This window comes from Fusarium oxysporum, chromosome 10 (genome assembly GCF_000149955.1).
Source record: "Fusarium oxysporum f. sp. lycopersici 4287 chromosome 10, whole genome shotgun sequence".
NCBI classification, from domain to species: domain Eukaryota; kingdom Fungi; phylum Ascomycota; class Sordariomycetes; order Hypocreales; family Nectriaceae; genus Fusarium; species Fusarium oxysporum.
Genome location: NC_030995.1, coordinates 1,476,767 through 1,493,322, shown reverse-complemented (window position 1 = coordinate 1,493,322; position 16,556 = coordinate 1,476,767). Strand labels below are relative to the sequence as shown.

General features: G+C 48.3%; 5 protein-coding genes across 8 annotated transcripts; 1 reads left to right on the top strand and 4 right to left on the bottom strand.

Moving 5' to 3' along the window:
* Positions 1 to 312: 312 nt before the first annotated feature.
* FOXG_11456 (uncharacterized protein) lies at positions 313 to 3,951 on the bottom strand. Its single transcript, XM_018391080.1, has one exon. It carries the CDS (start codon positions 2,245 to 2,247, stop codon positions 1,297 to 1,299), a length of 951 nt encoding a protein of 316 aa, XP_018249666.1. The 5' UTR covers positions 2,248 to 3,951; the 3' UTR covers positions 313 to 1,296.
* Positions 3,952 to 5,394: 1,443 nt separating this feature from the next.
* Positions 5,395 to 9,492, bottom strand: FOXG_11455 (uncharacterized protein). Its single transcript, XM_018391079.1, has 4 exons — positions 7,699 to 9,492; positions 6,419 to 7,593; positions 6,054 to 6,364; positions 5,395 to 5,998 (listed from the first exon to the last, which is right to left on the bottom strand). The coding sequence occupies exons 1-4, from the start codon at positions 8,883 to 8,885 to the stop codon at positions 5,651 to 5,653; spliced, it is 3,021 nt and encodes a 1,006-aa protein (XP_018249665.1). The 5' UTR covers positions 8,886 to 9,492; the 3' UTR covers positions 5,395 to 5,650.
* A 62-nt stretch (positions 9,493 to 9,554) lies between these two features.
* On the bottom strand, positions 9,555 to 11,396 carry FOXG_20540 (uncharacterized protein). Of its 2 annotated transcripts, none has more exons than XM_018400822.1 (2): positions 9,733 to 11,396; positions 9,555 to 9,679 (listed from the first exon to the last, which is right to left on the bottom strand). In XM_018400822.1, exon 1 carries the CDS (start codon positions 10,231 to 10,233, stop codon positions 9,901 to 9,903), a length of 333 nt encoding a protein of 110 aa, XP_018249663.1. In that variant the 5' UTR covers positions 10,234 to 11,396; the 3' UTR covers positions 9,555 to 9,679; positions 9,733 to 9,900. The 2 variants fall into 2 exon arrangements, with proteins under 2 accessions (XP_018249663.1, XP_018249664.1); XM_018400823.1 differs by having other exon boundaries at positions 9,639 to 11,204; positions 11,270 to 11,335.
* Positions 11,397 to 11,565: 169 nt separating this feature from the next.
* Positions 11,566 to 14,685, top strand: FOXG_11454 (uncharacterized protein). Its single transcript, XM_018391078.1, has 5 exons — positions 11,566 to 12,087; positions 12,138 to 12,349; positions 12,408 to 12,523; positions 12,578 to 13,505; positions 13,557 to 14,685. The coding sequence occupies exons 1-5, from the start codon at positions 12,000 to 12,002 to the stop codon at positions 14,286 to 14,288; spliced, it is 2,076 nt and encodes a 691-aa protein (XP_018249662.1). The 5' UTR covers positions 11,566 to 11,999; the 3' UTR covers positions 14,289 to 14,685.
* Positions 14,619 to 16,182, bottom strand: FOXG_11453 (RNA-directed RNA polymerase). 3 transcript variants are annotated; one of them, XM_018391077.1, is made up of 3 exons: positions 15,868 to 16,182; positions 15,111 to 15,813; positions 14,619 to 15,058 (listed from the first exon to the last, which is right to left on the bottom strand). In XM_018391077.1, the coding sequence occupies exons 2-3, from the start codon at positions 15,764 to 15,766 to the stop codon at positions 15,022 to 15,024; spliced, it is 693 nt and encodes a 230-aa protein (XP_018249661.1). In that variant the 5' UTR covers positions 15,767 to 15,813; positions 15,868 to 16,182; the 3' UTR covers positions 14,619 to 15,021. The 3 variants fall into 3 exon arrangements, with proteins under 3 accessions (XP_018249661.1, XP_018249659.1, XP_018249660.1); XM_018391076.1 differs by having other exon boundaries at positions 14,623 to 15,058; positions 15,111 to 15,867; positions 15,918 to 16,139; XM_018391075.1 differs by having other exon boundaries at positions 15,111 to 16,182.
* Between the last annotated feature and the right edge of the window lie 374 nt (positions 16,183 to 16,556).

The window sequence follows — 16,556 nt, the reverse complement described above, 5'->3', positions numbered from 1 at the left end:
CCAGGAATGTCCACGACGGCAGGTGACGAAAACAGAAAAGTCTCATAGCATGTGACATCCAAGGCTAAAAGACTTGTCACGATTGAGTCAGCACACATTAAGAGTCTGTCATGTAGGGTAGGGCAGGGCTCTGTACGTAGTAGGTACAGCATTGTCTCCACCCACGCCACGTTGTGATGTGCCAGGTACTAGTCAGGGCATGGGCTGCTCTGATTGGCTTCAAGTTTCAGGTACCGAAAGCCGTTGGGAGGCAAAAGCCCCCAAGAACAAAGTTTATGCCTCAGAAGCGAGCGAGCGTTGAATCAGCGGTTGCTGCTAAAGAGTAAAGTTTCTTCTAGTTACTCGTTGGAGCAAGACAAGCGCATGGCTTTGCCTTTGTGGTCGTACGACCCGCTACCGAGGAATGAGGTTGATGGACAGCTTCTGATGATTTTGTAACACTATTTTTCAACCACCTCCGTCACAGCTGAGTAGTAATGATCTTGAGGTAACTCAAAGACCCCATAGTCTCAGAAATATATTGAAGCTTATTGCTTGTGCAACCAACAAAAGTAAAGAAATTCCGCGTAAGCGTTGCGTGCATATGCACTGTAAACAAGGACAAAGGCCCACTAGCCCCTATCTTGAAACAATGGAAGCTGAACCTGCATTAGCAGCACCACCAGAGCAGCTCGTGGGCAGTTCACAGCCTATCGTGAAAAGTCTGATTGTCATGTCTCCATCATAGAGAACATACCAAGAACTGCAACAGATCAAAAAAGACGCAAGGAAAAGGCAGAGATTTTCGATACATAATCAGAGATGAAAACTGTGTTGATCATGGTGGGTCTCATCCACTGTTGGTCGTTGCATTGGGGGCCATCTTGTTGATCCAAGTTGCGTTTCCTCGAGGGTTTCAATCCTTTTGCTCAGAGGATTCGGCGCGATCGGGACGGATTCAAGATAAATGAATGTATCAATCACTTGGCGAAGAGGATTGACAAAATCTGGGGATTGGCGGGGAATCAACGCAATTAATTAAACTGAAGCAACGACGTGCCATCGCAATGAAATCAAGTCAAAGATGAACAACTGAGCAGGAGAAATGAATATATGTCATAACACTATGAATATATATATGTTAGAAGGTATAATAGATAGATCCCAAAGCCAAGATCCAGGGTCGCCCTGGATAGCTAAATTCCGAGCACCGTAAACACCAGGTAGGTATAGATAGAATAAGCCCAATTCTATAAAATCAAGTTTTACGCAGAGGTCTAGCCCTCAAATGAACTAAACCACAGGCTATGATATAGCTTAACCGGAGTAGTCAATGTCGACGGTGAGGCGGACCTGCTTGGCAGGAGTGTTGATACCAATGCCGTCTTCAGCCTCCATGCCACCGAGGTAGGCGTTCTTGCCAGTGCCACCGGGGTTGATGGTAGAGCAAGTGTTATCAGAGTCGCAGACTCGAAGACCGGGGATGTTAAGGTTCTTGGCGGCGGAGACAAGGCAAGAGGCGTCAGCGCCTGACCAGTTGTTGTTTCGCTCGCTGCCGAAGTCGAACTCGAGCCAAGTACTGGCCCACTGGCCGTCCGAAGTGATGGGAACCTTGTTGCTGGCACAAGCGCAACCGCCCTGGGAGTCAGAGTCGAAAGCAACAACCTGTGAGCTAGAGGCGGGAACAGTGAAGGTCAAGGCAACGTTCTTAGCGAAGAAACCGTCGATCAAGCCATTAGGCCCGATCTTGTTGAAGCAAACACACTCCTTATCTTCGTCGTGGTCGTTTTTGAAGGTGGTAGTGTAGTCGTACTTGTCGGCGACATCCTCATCGACAGTCATCATGTTGCAGCCAAAGTCACCGGGAACACCAGTGTTGCCCTTGGCAGCAATATCCTCAAGAGTGGCGCGCTTGGCCTTCTTGCCACCGCAGAAAGGCTTGTAACCGGAACCGGAGCTGGAGTTGTGCTTCTTGCCCTTGTTCTTGTTGGACTTGGCAGGAGCGGAAGCAGCAGGGGCGGGACCGCTGGCGGCAGCCTTGGGGACGGTGTCGGCGTCGACCTTGGGAGAGGCGGGAGCCTCGGGGACAGCGGTAGCAGGGGCGGCGTCAGCGGTGACGACCTGAGTAGCGTACTCAACAACAGTGACGGGCTTGTTGGCAACGACGAAGTCGCGCTTGGCGTGAGCACGCTGGTGAGCGTGGCCGCTGGGGTGGGCAGAGACGCCGAGGGCGGCGGCCAGAATGACAACGGAAGAAGAGACCTTCATTTTGACTGATTTGTGTATAGTGTTGGAAGAGTGACGCCTTTTGGTAATCGGTTGTATTTCCGGAATACTTCCTTTTGCCTTTATAAGGATTGTAAGGTAAGTTGGTTCAAGAGAGTGTTATCAGCGTAGTGCTGTGAAGGAGTGACAGAAGGCAAAGGCCGTGATCCAAAAAGGCTGAGGAGTGAAGAATAGAAGGAGAGATCGAAGGGGGGAGGAATTGAGGGTTATAAGGTGAGCAAGGGGTGTGTGTCTTTGAGTCTCCTTTCAACCCGAGTTGGGAGGTGTGGCGTGGTGTGTGTGTGGACGCCATGTCTCTCATCTCTCTTCTTCCGTTCTCATTCAGAAGTCGGCGCCCCCCTGCAATTCAGGTCCGCTTCCCTAGGTAGTTTGCTGGCCAAGACCCTTGCTGCAATTCCCACATCCCTCTCCGTCTCCTTCGGCCAGAACGCATATGCAGTACGTACTGGGATGTGGATCTGGGAAGTGGGCGAGCTACCACCAACGCTTGCACCGGTATCAACACCAGTGCTAATGCAGAAACGACGCTAGTACTAGATGCCAAGGTCATGGATCAGGCCCATCACACCCTTTCAGTCCAAGTTCAAGCTCTGCTTCCGCGAAAGCCCCAGGGGTAAGGGCTTCCATCCCTGCCAGGTACCAAGGCTACTTGATTGGCCCATCTCACCTCCCAGTCATCCCAATCCCGACATAGCCAACCAGGTCGTTGTACCTGCTAGACCTGGCAGGCCTCGCAGAGTCTTTGATCTGGTCCACTGCCAAAAATCGAACCCGCCAGAGACACCAGATCGCCGGCCGCGTCAGCAGATTATGCCAGACTTATTGATGAGATGTGTAAACGGAAAACAGGAACACTGGTTCCAGCGGTAGGCTAGACCGGAAAAGAGCTAAGGCGTAGAGAGACGGTACGGTAATCGCTGATCACCTTCTAGCTCTCGGGTTACTGATGAGGAGCTCATTTACTTCAGGGCAGTGAAGTCGTTCATATTCTATTCTTGGGCAAGTGACAAGACCGAGTGCCGTGATCAAGTGGCGATCTCTGAGAAGAGATTGTTTGAAACGCCGGGGACGGAAAACGCAAGTGATGAGCTGCCACGAGAAGGAACATGCAGTCATCTCAGTGTGTTGAGTGAATTTGTTTCTGTCGGTGACGGCTCGCACGCCTGCATACTGGCTTGCACTTGCATATTGTTGTGCCTTGTTGGTGTCTGTCTGACTGGCGAACAACTGAGATGTCATATGTCGTGGCAGTTATCATAAACGCGGTGAATCGACATTTGAATACGTGGACCCATCAGATGGATGCGTAACTGTATGCAATTGTGCTGTGACCTGCAAATTCGTGATACCCGTGGCAGTGTGTATACATATACGTGCGCGCTGTGACAATAGGCTGCATGCTGTATGTGTCATTGAATCAACCGCCGCTGTGGCATAAGTTACTGGCGTTATTTCCCCAACAGCCAAACAAACCTTGTTTTCTCCCGTGCCATCTCCAGAGTCCCATTCGCTAAGTGGAAAAGAGGCGGCGCCCCTCCCTGCCTCGCTCACCGTTCGACCCGTTCGTTGGTGTGTTTCGTAGTGGTCTGGTCTGCCCCAGACGACGCAAGCGCCTCCTTTCCAAACCGTGCAGTACGTAGTAAACAAAAAAGGCTGACGAGACATGACTGATATGATCAAATCAAATTAGACACTTTCGCTTCCCTCAATGGAATGATGCCGGACAGAAGCGCCGTCGACAGCATGCGCATGGTCTCTAGGGCCAGTGGAAATGAGACTGTCCAGCCACTCACGTCGGAGAGGAGGCCTTTTTCCCTTTTCCGCTGACTCGACAAGGGAAGGCTTGAGCTGAGACATGCTCGAATCGGTAGGCGGTGAATTACGGCAGATCGGTCTGCTACGATCCGGGCGGCTATGGTTGCATCGTCTGATGGTATGCATGGTCTTGCTCTAGGAGACAAAGGAATGCCTTTCTTACAAAGACGTCTTTCAAAACTTGAAACGAAATATTCTTATTCATGCGAGACCTTCAAAAGCATGTTCCAGTTGCTCACAACACCCTCCTCAGCTCCTGAACTACCCATTGAGGAAAGTGAATATTATACGAGGCTTACCTACAACCCCAGCACGACCAGGGTTCAAGGGGTCCTGTTCCTGTGCCGGGTTTAGGAAATGGATCGAGAATATTACCCATGAATACTTTAATAATCCTCCTTCCGAGCAGACCAGGAGGGAACCATCAACTGATATTATTTCCCTGGAATATTGCCATTGAACCAGCATCGTAAATTGTTAGTCACATAACATTTATGCTTCGACCTGCTTTTGATTGTCCTCTGTAACGCGCCCACATGCCAATGCCAACCGGCATCTTTGACTCTGCCCGTGGTTCTTGACTGTGTTTGTCTCATTTCTCAGCAACAGGGCATCGTCACTGATTCTAGAATCAAGTGAAAAAAGCCAGCCATGAGCTATTAATTGCCAAGTCAGCATCATGCGTCTCGTTTGAATCCTTCCCGACAATACATGGTGATACTATTATGTGCTTGGGTGGCTATAGTCATATGTGGAGAATGTTGCTATTTCTGGTACTCACTGTTATTCAGGCCTTGTTGATTTAAAGATGGGTACATGCTGAAACCGAGGAGCGCCATGAAGATAACCTTTTAGGGTTCTTTACGAGCGAGATTGAGTGAAATGCTCATGTTAAACACTGACGACTATCACCGCATTCAATCCTACGGTATGTTGAAAAGGGGTAGCTGAATTGAGTTTGATCTTCGGCCATAATCCAGGGATCTTCAATAAAGATCCCGCCCCTAATCTCTATTACTCCGTGCGTTCGTCAGTAATTTTCGCAAAGTGAAGCTGGACCGGGAAAGGCTACAGATGCGTGTTCAAAATAACGGTGAGACTAGACAAGAAAGTGCATGACTGAAGACGATTGGTTAATTCATGGGTCGGGTGAGGCTGGCTTGGAGACTACATCAGAATTCTTCAATAGCTGTACTTTCAGAATATGCTGTGAGTGTACTCAGATTAGCGAATGTTTCAATTCCTGAAGAGATATGCCCCAAGGACATTGTTATGTAAATCATACAGAAGAATATCGCCGCTTTGGCAAGGGGCCTCATTGCATTTGTCTTCATGAAGCAAGTCCACCTCAAGTCACGAATTTTTCCTCCTGGTTAAGACAAGCACAACGCTGTCGAGTACGACAGAATTTATCGCAGAAGCTTACATATGCATAACTCAACAACGCTGTAGCTAAGACTATCAGACAAGACTACTAAGTACTTTCAATCTCAGATGCTCGGCATAAGACGAGCCATCTCTGTCGTCATGCCACCGCTGACCAGTTGCCGGCATCATCCCCAATCCAAAACTAGAAGTAGCTTCTCATAGCATCCTCATAACCAGATCCTCCTTTCAAATCCCGCCCAAATTTGGCATGAACGTCGAGAACCTGTCTGATGTGGCGCATGCTAAGGGCCTCACCTTTGTTAACGGCGAGATCTTGAGCCGAGCCCACCACGTTCTTGATTTCACGTCCATTCAGAGCTTGCTTCGATAGTAAGTCCAGATCATCCTCTGTCAACGGCTCTACCTTGAGCTTGCCCAGCTTATGAACACGGTCGAGGAACATCTTAAAGATAGCCCGCTTTGCAGGAGACTTGAGATTGTCATATCGCAAGGCGATGTGAATTCGGGACTGGAAGGCTTCATCGAAGGTCTGAATCACTCCTGTGTTAGCAATCATTCGAAGCCAACGGTTTCCAGATACTTACTTCAACCCGGTTTGTCGTGAGAAATAAGATTCCTTGAAAATACTCCAGCTGACGGAGGAAAATGCTCACAAGGGCGTTGCGATGGATGTCGTGCATATTACGCTTTTCCAGGAACACGTCTGCCTCATCCAGAAGAAGGATAGCACCCCAAGCATGGCAAATGTCTAGTATCTTTTGTAACTCTGCCTCCAGAAACCTCGAGTCCGTTCCTAACTCGCCAGCCGATACCATATAAAGTGGGCATTGAAGCAATTCTCCGATTCCTTCAGCCGTGAGTGTCTTTCCAGTTCCAGGAGGTCCGTGTAGGACGGCTGTCAAAATGTTATTTTTTTTGCACCTCGGATTTTTGGATATGTTGAACTTACTGACGAGCCCCTTTCCCTTGCCCTGGATAACATCATCGATAGTGTTAGCCGCGTGATACTTGCGTGACTTCACAAGGGCCTTGATCAGGTCCTTGGTGCCGTCTTCTAGAACTAGGGAGTCCCACGCCTTGTCATTCCATTTGATTTCATTGACGCAGGAAACGGCGAACTCCAACCATTGCTTTTCTGAAAACGAGAAACCAAGTACCACTGGAGAGGCAATGAGATAGTCCTCGCCCGTGAAATCAATGATGTCCATGTCCTCGTCATCATCGCCTTCCACATATTTGGAGGGGAGTTCGTCGAGTTCGGCGTTTCCGGGCTCATCCTTAACCAAACTTTTAGGAATGCTCACCATATGTACTTCACCGTTCTCGTCCTTGTAGACTTTCTTGACAAACTTGACCTTCTCTGCGCCCTCCGAATCTGAGCAACACGCACAGTTCCCGGAATCCGATTCCGAAGTCTCTTCCTCGATTATATCGGGATCCTTTGGCTTAACAGTCGAAACGCTGTAGTTGGGGTTGGTCCTCCTGAAGATAGTCGGGTCGATCATGACTCTGCTGGACTGAATGTTGAACTTCATTACCGAGCCGTTCTTACGCTTCATGAAGGCAATGCCCTTGTAGCTCTTGTAATGGACACCACTCAATGACGCAAACTTTTTGCCTCGTTCTATCAAATCAAGTCGGAGTTTCTGCTCGTTATGGTGGTACTGAAGCGGATAACAAGGAAGACTCTTGATCTTCTTGGCGCCCTGGAACCCGTCTATCTCGACTGATGTATTACCGTAACCAAAGCGCTTACCATCGAATTCCATGTATTTCCCTTCAACATGATAATAACTACCTCTCATAACGCTGTGGTGTAGGTGCGCTGATTCGACTTTGAAAACTCGTGGCTCGCTTGCGTTTCCGTAGGTTGTGGTATAGACCAGTGTATCCGGTTTCCACAAAGCCCAAAGCAGCTCAAATGTGATGAGACCATTCTTGAGCATGGGATAGAGACTTTCTTTTGTGCTTTCGAAGTCATGGTCAAGATACTTGATAAGTATCTTGAGATGCTGCTTCTTTTCCTTGAGTAGACTTTTATTCTTCTTCCGGCTCTTCTTGGACTTGCCAGCAGGCTTGGCTTTGCGCAGTGCCTTCAAATGATCACGGAGGTCTTCCAGGTACCTGATGAAATATCAGCAAAAGATCACAATATCATCACAAACTCGTTCATTTTTATCCAAGCCTCATCACCAACCTCCTGGCAGATAATAATTTTAGGTTACTCACAAGAAAAGGACCTCAGGGTTGATTTTTGGTGTCTCGTCTACCAGACTGATGCCTTCCGCGTTGCCAATAACGTCCTGTAGACATTCCCGAAGCAATTTGCTCTTGATGTCGACAACAGTTGCTATATGCTTGCCCTCCCAGTCGAACTTCCTTCTGACATGAAAAATGTATTCGTCGTACTGGGAATCGGTGTCTGTGTCGGCTGTGTCCTGAAGTTTGAAATTGTGTATGCTGTTGTCCCACACCTGATCCACGCGTTTGAAGGCAGGACCCTTGGGCTTTTGGCCCTTAGCCCTCAACTCACCAGGCAAATAATCATTAGTGATATTATCTGGATCACTACCTTCGAGAGCTGGCACTCTCGAAAATAGCCCAGGTCGACGTCTGCCACGATTAGGGCGAGCAGCAATTGATCGACGAGGAGCGAATAGTGTCGGATCGAGACTAGCTGCCTGTGAAGCCAGAGGATTTGAAGGGTATTGGAGAGAATACGACGGAGCTGATGAACCAAACGAGGCAAAAGCGCTTGGGTTAACCGATGGAGCCAGGCCATTAGAGTTACCCAGTTGATGCTGAAGTTGAGCAAACTGAAGTTCGAGCGCCCTCAGTTGGCCCTCGAGGCCTGAAGAGGACTTGGTTGGGTCTTTTTCCTCAACAGGGTCCTCATTATCAGAAGACTCGGGATCAGAGGATTCGGAATCGCTGTCCGAATCGGACACGGTGTCAGAGAAACTGCCGGACTTGTTCTTTTTGTTCTTGGGCTTCTTCTGCTTCTTGGCGGAAGCCTTCGAAGTCTTTTTTTTAGAAACGGTACCGTTGGCTCTTTCCTTCTTCTTGCTTGTGCCATTCACTCCCGAATAATGTTTGGGAGCCAGAGTTGTGGTTTCTGAGGCTCGATCATCATCTGAAGTAGGTTCGTCTTCACTGGAAATGCCAGAAGTCTCAGCTTCGTCTTTCACCGAAGCCGGCTTGGTTTCTTGACTCCTTTCCTTCTTCTGCTGCCTGCTCTTCCTCGAACAAGAACCACTCTTAGAAGTTCTTTCCGCCGACTCTGAAGGAGCCGCAGCAGGGGCTGATGGGTCAACCTCATTAGCCATCGTGGCATCTGCCTCTTGTTGGCCAGACTTTTTGTTGTGCTTTGGGCCACTTTGACGATCGGAGGGAGTGATCGAATCTGTCTGCTCCATATTGGTTTTTTGAAGCTGTAACGTGACACAAGTACCTTGCTGCAGTCGATTAAATCGAGAGAGCGTTGGCAGAATAGCAAACTTGAATGTTTCAAAGCAATCTGTTGAGTTGAGATGGCGCTTGGTTGCTCGGGGTGGATTCGAAAGATTTCACCATAGAATACAGAAAAGAGTGTTGGTAAAAGACTCCTGTTTGTGGAGTTTCGTTTGAATGTCAGTAACAGTACTGTTATCGCATTCCTGTATGAATGAAGAGGTGAAAGACATCAACAAGATGAGAGAGGAAGTGATGCTTAAAAGTAGAAATAGGCGGGAGGGAGAAGGAAGAAGAAGGAAAATGAGGTGCACGCACAAGCCCAGGCTGCAAGCGAAGGCGCGAGGCAATGAATAACACTGCCAGTGCCAGGCAGATGCAGATGCAGAGGTCAACGAGCCAACTGCATCTGTGGCTACTACCAACCTGGGTAAGAGAACCAAGCCTCAGGGAGCAAGAAAGCCTCAGACCTTATTAAAGGAGGCCAGAATAAACTTATCAAAGGACCTCCTTAAACTTATAATAAATTACTCAAGTGTTTTTATACCTTAGGATTGAGATCCTAAGTTTTCTTGCCTCCCCTAGCCAAGGCAGGCACCAAAAGATGTACGCAACAGCCACAAATACAACATGCATAGGATCAGTCGGTTCTTTACAAATTGATTGGCTAAATGTGGTTCAACAAAAAGTATTCCACCACATGTTAGTCTACATTGGATCCCTGACTGATGCTGCAGATGACAATGAATATGACTGTCCACTAGCCTACATAGTTACCAGGCAGCCAATACATTGTTGATCTTTTTCACTCACGTGAGTACGAAAGTACAGTAGGACCTTCAGTCTTACTCAGGTTTGCAGTATTATTCAACCTTTCGATGTAGTGAGGACCAGTAGCTCAGGTACCTCGGTACCTATTCTTCGTCGTCGTTTGAAGTTCTCTTCGTTTACAACCCCAGATGATCTTCCACCTCCACTACCCTAGTGTTCCCGTCCCCTATGTAGAGGCGCTAAATTCGCTGGTGGGTCTGAGGCCAACACCTCCACTGGTACCCACCCACCTATTTCCATTGACAGTTGATCTTCAAACTTCGTCAGCCTCAATTTTGATGTCTGCAAATTCAGGGTCGCACTGCAGGCCAACGGTATCCGAACAAACCCTCTCAAAGTGTAGAAACTCCTTGGCGCGATCTTACCAACTTTTCCACCGCAGAGTTTAAGTCTCGCTCCCACTTCTGACCCAATAGCTTCTAATGGTGAATACACACCTTGCCAGCAGGCAAACCGCCTCACCTTTCTTTGCTCAATAGGCATCCACTGTCCAGCAATCGAGCTGAATTTGGTCACAAATCTCTGACTGTGTAGTAAGCCAGCCTTATTCAAATGATGCCTGCGATGTGGGGGATCACCCCGAACTTGCCGGCCAAAAGAGCTTCCTAAGGTTTAGTGTTGAAGTACAGGGCCCCAGTGTTGAGCTGGCAAGAGTATCAGATGCGAGCAGCCCGTGATATCAAAATGAAGTGCAACACGAGCGGTAAGACGTTTCATCGATCAACATCCCTCGTATCGGTGCAATGTTGAGATCCCAAATACGATAAATGACAGAATGAAGCCCGCAAGATGGACTTTCTACTGCAGCAACCCACATGTGGTGCTTGTGTTTGGAGGTATACATCCATTTTCAACCTCTCTCTGCAGCCAATAGACGCTCCGCAGTCTTCTTACCACCAAGGATCCAATGTGTTGGCCATGTCTCAACAGCGACCACAACAGGAAGCAGCCGACAAACGCCATCCGCAGTGTTACTTCATCGGACTGGCAGGACGAGAATCGGAGACTGCATAGGTACTATCGAGGCAGCAAGTTTGGTGTGAAGTGTGTATTAGTGAGTCCAGAGCTGTTGATGCGATGTACAAGATCATGCTATTCATATTATTGGCACGACGTGCTGGCGCTACATAGGACATGTCAGTAAAGAGGCCAAACTTTAGTACCTTGAGCATATCAAACAAAACGGTACGAGGACTTAGAGGTAAAGACAAGGAAACCGGCACATGAGGAACGGCCATGGCATTTGGAGTTTGCTTAAGTCACCAGGTCGTATGCTCGGAATATATTGCATGAACAACATCTTGAACAAAAATAAAAGGCGCATCTATAAGTATATTCCCACAAAACATTGGGTTTCCATCGGGGATCGGATCATCGATTCAGCATTGACCATGCCATGTTTCCTTGAACATGTGAAAAAAAAACCTGCTCACGAACCGCAACCCCTCCTCCACCTTTATTATCATACAGGTAATCAGCAAATGTGGACAAGCTCATAAATCAGAATCGTTGACATTACTAAAATGTGTGCTTTCTTGTTCCCTTGGGTGCAGAAAGAGACTGCTTATACCCCTGATATTGCGATTCCAAACTTAGGCTCCTCTTGAGCTGAAAGATCGTTGCTTGCTTTTATACTAAGGTTTTGATGATCTTGGTTGATGGATGCCCGCAATACTGCAAGAAATTAAGCTATGGGGCTCTAGGCCAAGCTCAACTTGGCGATGGATGGAACAAAGCGAGCTGCGAGCATGGGAAGCACGGACGGCCGCAGCGTTAGTGTATTAGTGGGCCAATTACCAGCCTCCGCGACGTCATCACAGTCGCAAAGATAGCTCCTCCTTCAGCTATACCAGGTTTGGGTTGGATAAACCTTGAAGGTTTGCGGGAAAGAACTTGGAATGAATTGGACTAAGGCACCTTGGAGGGAGAACCTGTGATTCTCTCTCTTCCATCTCAATTTGAGGGGATCGTCTACGCTGAACTCGTGCATGCTGCAATCAGCCGTCAATTGCTGCACAAAGATCCTCCTGAGACAGCATCGCTTCCGGGTCCAAATTTAGTCTGATCCATTGCGACACAGCATTTGCGTATTTGTTTTGGAGGCCGGCCGATCCTAAGACCATACGCGACGTCAGTTCTTTGCCGGAACCCTTCGGCGTCAAGGCTCCCAACTCGCCTCTTCGTTTGCCCTCCAGCGTCGCTTTTCGCATTGAAAACATATTCTGAGCCACAAGCTCACAGCTTCCATCATGCCCAGCACATGGAACCGCTTCAAGGGCCTTTTTAGCGATGGAACCACCAGCCGACGCGAGTGGCTCCATGAGGAGGAGAGAGCCCGTATGTTATTCCATCGATACGAAATCTGGCTATTAGCTCACATACCATAGTTTTGCCTAGCCATCGGAACCAGAATATCACATCTGCTACTCCCCCGGCTGAGGTCATGAAGGTTTGCCTGCGATTGCGACATTTGATTCGCGAATGCGTCCCTTGCGAGCTTGAAGAAAGTGCTATCACGCGATCCCATAGCACTGTCATCACCAACAAGGTTGTACAGGCGGCTAAGGAAGCTGGCGGCCAGAAATACCGATCATGCGTTGTACGTCGAGCACTCTTCCATGATGCTCGATACGTTATGCTGACTTTGCGTTTCGTAGGTTTATGCCCTGCTAGTTAACATGCGATGGTTCAAACGCGAAGCCATTCTAGAGCTGTGGGATGCTGATCTCCACGATTTGCGCGCTGTTGCCTGCACTGTCATCGCCAAGCAGATGTGAGTTTAAAGTGATGTCTCGATCACCAATTGCAGTTAGCTTACTCGAACTAGTATCGAGGGAGAAGAGGATCTCGATTACCTCCTGCACCACGTTCTTCTTCGTCGGTACTCTTTTCTCATTGACCAGGTTCCAACAGCCCCAACCAATGTCATTGAGAAGGCTGTCGACCTGCACGCAGTCCGGGTCATTGGCTCTTCTGGTTATCAGAAATGCATTGCATATCTCTGGCGTGGCTGGCTAGTCCAAGACGAAGACGATCCTTCCGAGTTTGTTGATTACAAGAACAAAGCAAACACCAGCCTACTTATCCACATGGATCCCGATCGTATGCGTGCACCTCGCTATCAGAATGCCGCCCAGTTGCTATTCTCCATCATATATCTTGCTCTGTATACGGCCGCAGTCAACTCTGCCAATGCATCAGGAGTATTGGATGGTGCTGAGATTGCGCTCTACATCTTCACCTTTGCCTATGTCTGCGACGAATGCCTCAAATACTACAAGGCTGGCTACCACATCCTGGGATTCTGGAATGTTTTTAACTTGGTCCTTTACTCCTTCTTGACTGTATCATTGGTTCTACGCATCATAGGGCTGGCATACAGGGACAACGATGATGTGCATAAGAAGTACAACGAGCTCAGCTATAATCTGCTTTCTTTTGTTGCGCCCATGTTTTGGTCCCGCCTCTTGCTCTATTTTGACAGCTTCCGGTTCTTCGGCGCCATGCTAGTTGTGCTGAAAGTTATGATGAAGGAATCCCTCATCTTCTTTGCCTTGCTTATCGTTGTCATCATTGGCTTCCTCCAGGCATTCATCGGTCTTGATATTGCTGATGACAACATCATGGGCGATACCTGGTTCATCATTGAGTCTATGCTCAAGGCTATTATGCAGAGTCCCGAGTTTGATGGTTTCGATGATTTTGGACATCCATTCGGTCTGATTCTCTACTACTGCTTTACTTTTGTTGTCATGGTAAGTTGGTAACAATCAGTCCTTGAGAGTCAAGTTAACTCAATATTCTAGATTATTCTCCTCAATATCCTCATTGCACTTTACAACTCGGCCTATGAGGATATCTATGAAAATGCCGATGATGAATATCTCGCACTGTTCGCGCAAAAGACAATGCAGTTCGTTCGAGCTCCTGATGAGAATGTTTATATCGCCCCTTTCAACCTCGTCGAAATCGTCATTTCGGGACTACTGGAGTGGTGGATACCAAAGTCCACATACGAGTTCATCAATGACTGCGTCATGGCTACTCTGTACTCCCCTCTTCTTTTTGTTGCAGCCATTTTCGAGAGGCGATCTGCACGAAAGATTCGACACAACCGCTCACGAGGCGAGGAGGATGACGACCAGGTCAATGAGTGGGAACAATTTCACGAGGACCTTGACATGGAAGGTGAAGGCTGGGCCAAGACTTGTGAGGCTGTCAAGCCTAACGTGGAAGACGAGCCTGCTGTCATTGAAGTCCGCAAGCTGCGAGCTGAGATGGAAGAACTCAAGGCGATGCTTTCTCAACTGACAAACAGCAAAGGAAGTGATGATAAGACCATAACGGGCTCAAAGAGTGGAAAGGAGCCAGCCACTGAAGACGACGATACCCAAGAGACATCTGAGGCTGCTGAGACCCAGGATGCGCCAGACACGTCGGATACACCAGAGGGGGAAGGGGCTTCTGGTGATCAAAAGCAGGGCAAGAAAAATAAGAAGAAAAACAAGAAGAAGGGCCCGGGTGGACCCAGTAACTAGAGGTCGGGGTCAGACAGTGGTTAAGATGTTTTGCAGTACGTTGATAGGGCATTTTTGGCGGAAGTGTGTTTCCTTTGACTCTTGCGCGGCTTTGAAGGCCTCATCTAGTAGTATATATGACTGATTCAACAGTGGTTAACGTTGCACTTTTTCTTATCGAAACCATGCCGAACATACAGAACTGTATGCCTGTGACTTGAAGGGACAAATTCTTTGGTTACCACCGGAGTTGGGGGGATTAGACTCAGGATTTAAATCTTCGACTTATCGTTAGAGGACTTCTATTAAGGTAGATAAAACGATACATTATGAGATTCGTTCCAGGGCACGCCGGTTCGAAAAGTCTTAGTATTCACATAATATTATAGGAGTTTCAACATTCCACGTTGATCTCGCGCCTGCTGTTTGATCTCTCTCGCAAGGAGGTGCAATGCCGGGAGAAGTTCTATTGAGAGTGCTGTTTAAAAACAGCCCCTATAAAGCTATGTATCATGTTGCAAACGCCAACAAAGGCTAGCCTATCATGCTCATTACCTGGAAGACCACAAGCCAAGCCAAGCGTTCTTGGTAGTAAATTTGGACCGCAAGGTGTACCATAATAGGTGTAAGCATTCGTTGATTGGGTTGAGTCTGGGATGGTATTGGAAAAACATATTTCTCGGTCTTGCCCTTGGACATCAAGAATCCCATAAAGATGATTCTTATGCTTCGCGAGGTTGACATCTGGTCCTTTCTACGCAGATCCGTCTTTCGTAGGGGGGAACATTCGCCTAAAAAGAAACTGTCAGTATGTGGATGAGGCATCAGGTATAACAAACTAACGGAATCGTCTCGTTGTACGCATTCACATCGGGAGCAACAAACGTGACAAATACCACTCGGGTGAGCTTGCTTCCCTCCTCACTCTCAAGGAATTCTCTCACAGTCCTGCAGGCAATCTTAGCGGCAGGAAGGTTGGGAAACCCGTAAACGCCTGTGCTGATGGCGCTGAAACCGATCGTGGTCACGCCGTTCTTGACGGCAAGCTTCAAGCTTTCGCGGTAGCAATTGGCGAGACTCTCGTTGGGGTTCGCGTCTGCAGCGTACACAGGTCCGACAGTGTGAATGACATGCTTGGAAGGGAGGTTGTAACCCTTTGTGATGACGGCCTCACCAGTGTTAATGGGGCCGAGGGACTTACACTCCTTAACCAGATCAGTACCGGCGGCCCTGTGAATGGCTCCATCAACGCCCCCTCCGCCTAGTAGAGATCTGTTTGCGGCGTTGACGATGGCATCGAGTCGAAGCTTGGTGATATCGCCACGAATCAAGCCGATGCGCTTGTTGATGGAATCAGATGCAGGATAGTCAGGGTCGCTTCTTGATGAGAGATGAGCCTCGGACAGGGTAGAATCAGGGTCGCGATAGAGAGAGGCGAGGGTTGGAATCTCGCTGAGGCCTCTAGTAGCAGCCATTGTGATGAATCGTTTGGTGAGCATATACGGAGAAGAGCTATGGTGGGGTTGTTGATGACAGTCTCGAGGGACTGCAGATGTGGTCAGAACGGAACTCTCGAGGAAACGATGGGGCATTCATGAACCTGGGAAGGCAGTATTAGATGCCCGTCTTCCTTTTTGCTGCAAGTGATACCAGGAGCCTTATCGTGTTCTGCTTTCGGTGTGCTATGATGCAATCGAGTACTCAGGTATGTATGCCTGGGAGAAAATAGCTTAACAAAGAATAGGGCTTAGTGGTTCAGTATCGAGAAGATGTGAAGTAGGGTAAGTCGAAGAGCACGGAGTTAGACTGCGTAATTGTCCTTGTTCTTTTCTTTGTTCTTGCAGCTTGAGAAGGTGACAATGGGAAGCAATGACCTGGGGATGGGAGCTCCATGCCAGTGAATGACCATTGAGTTGACTTGATTGCCCTACAGGTGGGGCATGTTCTGGAAGCTTGGATCTTTGGATGGAAGGGGCAATATCCACCATCCGTAGTGGGCCTGAGCGCTAGCATTACAGGGGGTTAGCAGAAAACCTGTTCTGCATGACAAAAGTCTCAAGTCAATGAACCTACCCTTGACAGACCCTTTGTCCACCAAGTTTTTTTCGTCACCTTCTTCAAGTGCCCGAAGGTTTTTGTCACCCAAAGGGCTATCATGTTCCAAGGCTTCTAAATTACGATCGAACAAGCCTCGATCTCGCCTACCTACTCGCTAGGGATTAGTTTTCGATTGACGACTAAGCTACCTGCAGCGCAAAGAACTCTAAACCCACAACCTGGAATGCTCCA

Coding starts and splice junctions, on each gene's coding strand:
- FOXG_11454 (XM_018391078.1), top strand. CDS start 12,000: ATGCCCAGCACATGGAACCGCTTCAAGGGCCTTTTTAGCGATGGAACC. Junction 12,088..12,137: donor CCATGAGGAGGAGAGAGCCC/GTATGTTATTCC, acceptor CACATACCATAG/TTTTGCCTAGCCATCGGAAC. Junction 13,506..13,556: donor GCTTTACTTTTGTTGTCATG/GTAAGTTGGTAA, acceptor TCAATATTCTAG/ATTATTCTCCTCAATATCCT.
- FOXG_11455 (XM_018391079.1), bottom strand. CDS start 8,885: ATGGAGCAGACAGATTCGATCACTCCCTCCGATCGTCAAAGTGGCCCA. Junction 7,594..7,698: donor AACCCTGAGGTCCTTTTCTT/GTGAGTAACCTA, acceptor ATATTTCATCAG/GTACCTGGAAGACCTCCGTG. Junction 6,365..6,418: donor CAAGGGAAAGGGGCTCGTCA/GTAAGTTCAACA, acceptor ACATTTTGACAG/CCGTCCTACACGGACCTCCT.
- FOXG_11456 (XM_018391080.1), bottom strand. CDS start 2,247: ATGAAGGTCTCTTCTTCCGTTGTCATTCTGGCCGCCGCCCTCGGCGTC.
- FOXG_20540 (XM_018400822.1), bottom strand. CDS start 10,233: ATGCCTATTGAGCAAAGAAAGGTGAGGCGGTTTGCCTGCTGGCAAGGT.
- FOXG_11453 (XM_018391075.1), bottom strand. CDS start 15,859: ATGCCCCATCGTTTCCTCGAGAGTTCCGTTCTGACCACATCTGCAGTC. Junction 15,059..15,110: donor GCGTACAACGAGACGATTCC/GTTAGTTTGTTA, acceptor GTTTCTTTTTAG/GCGAATGTTCCCCCCTACGA.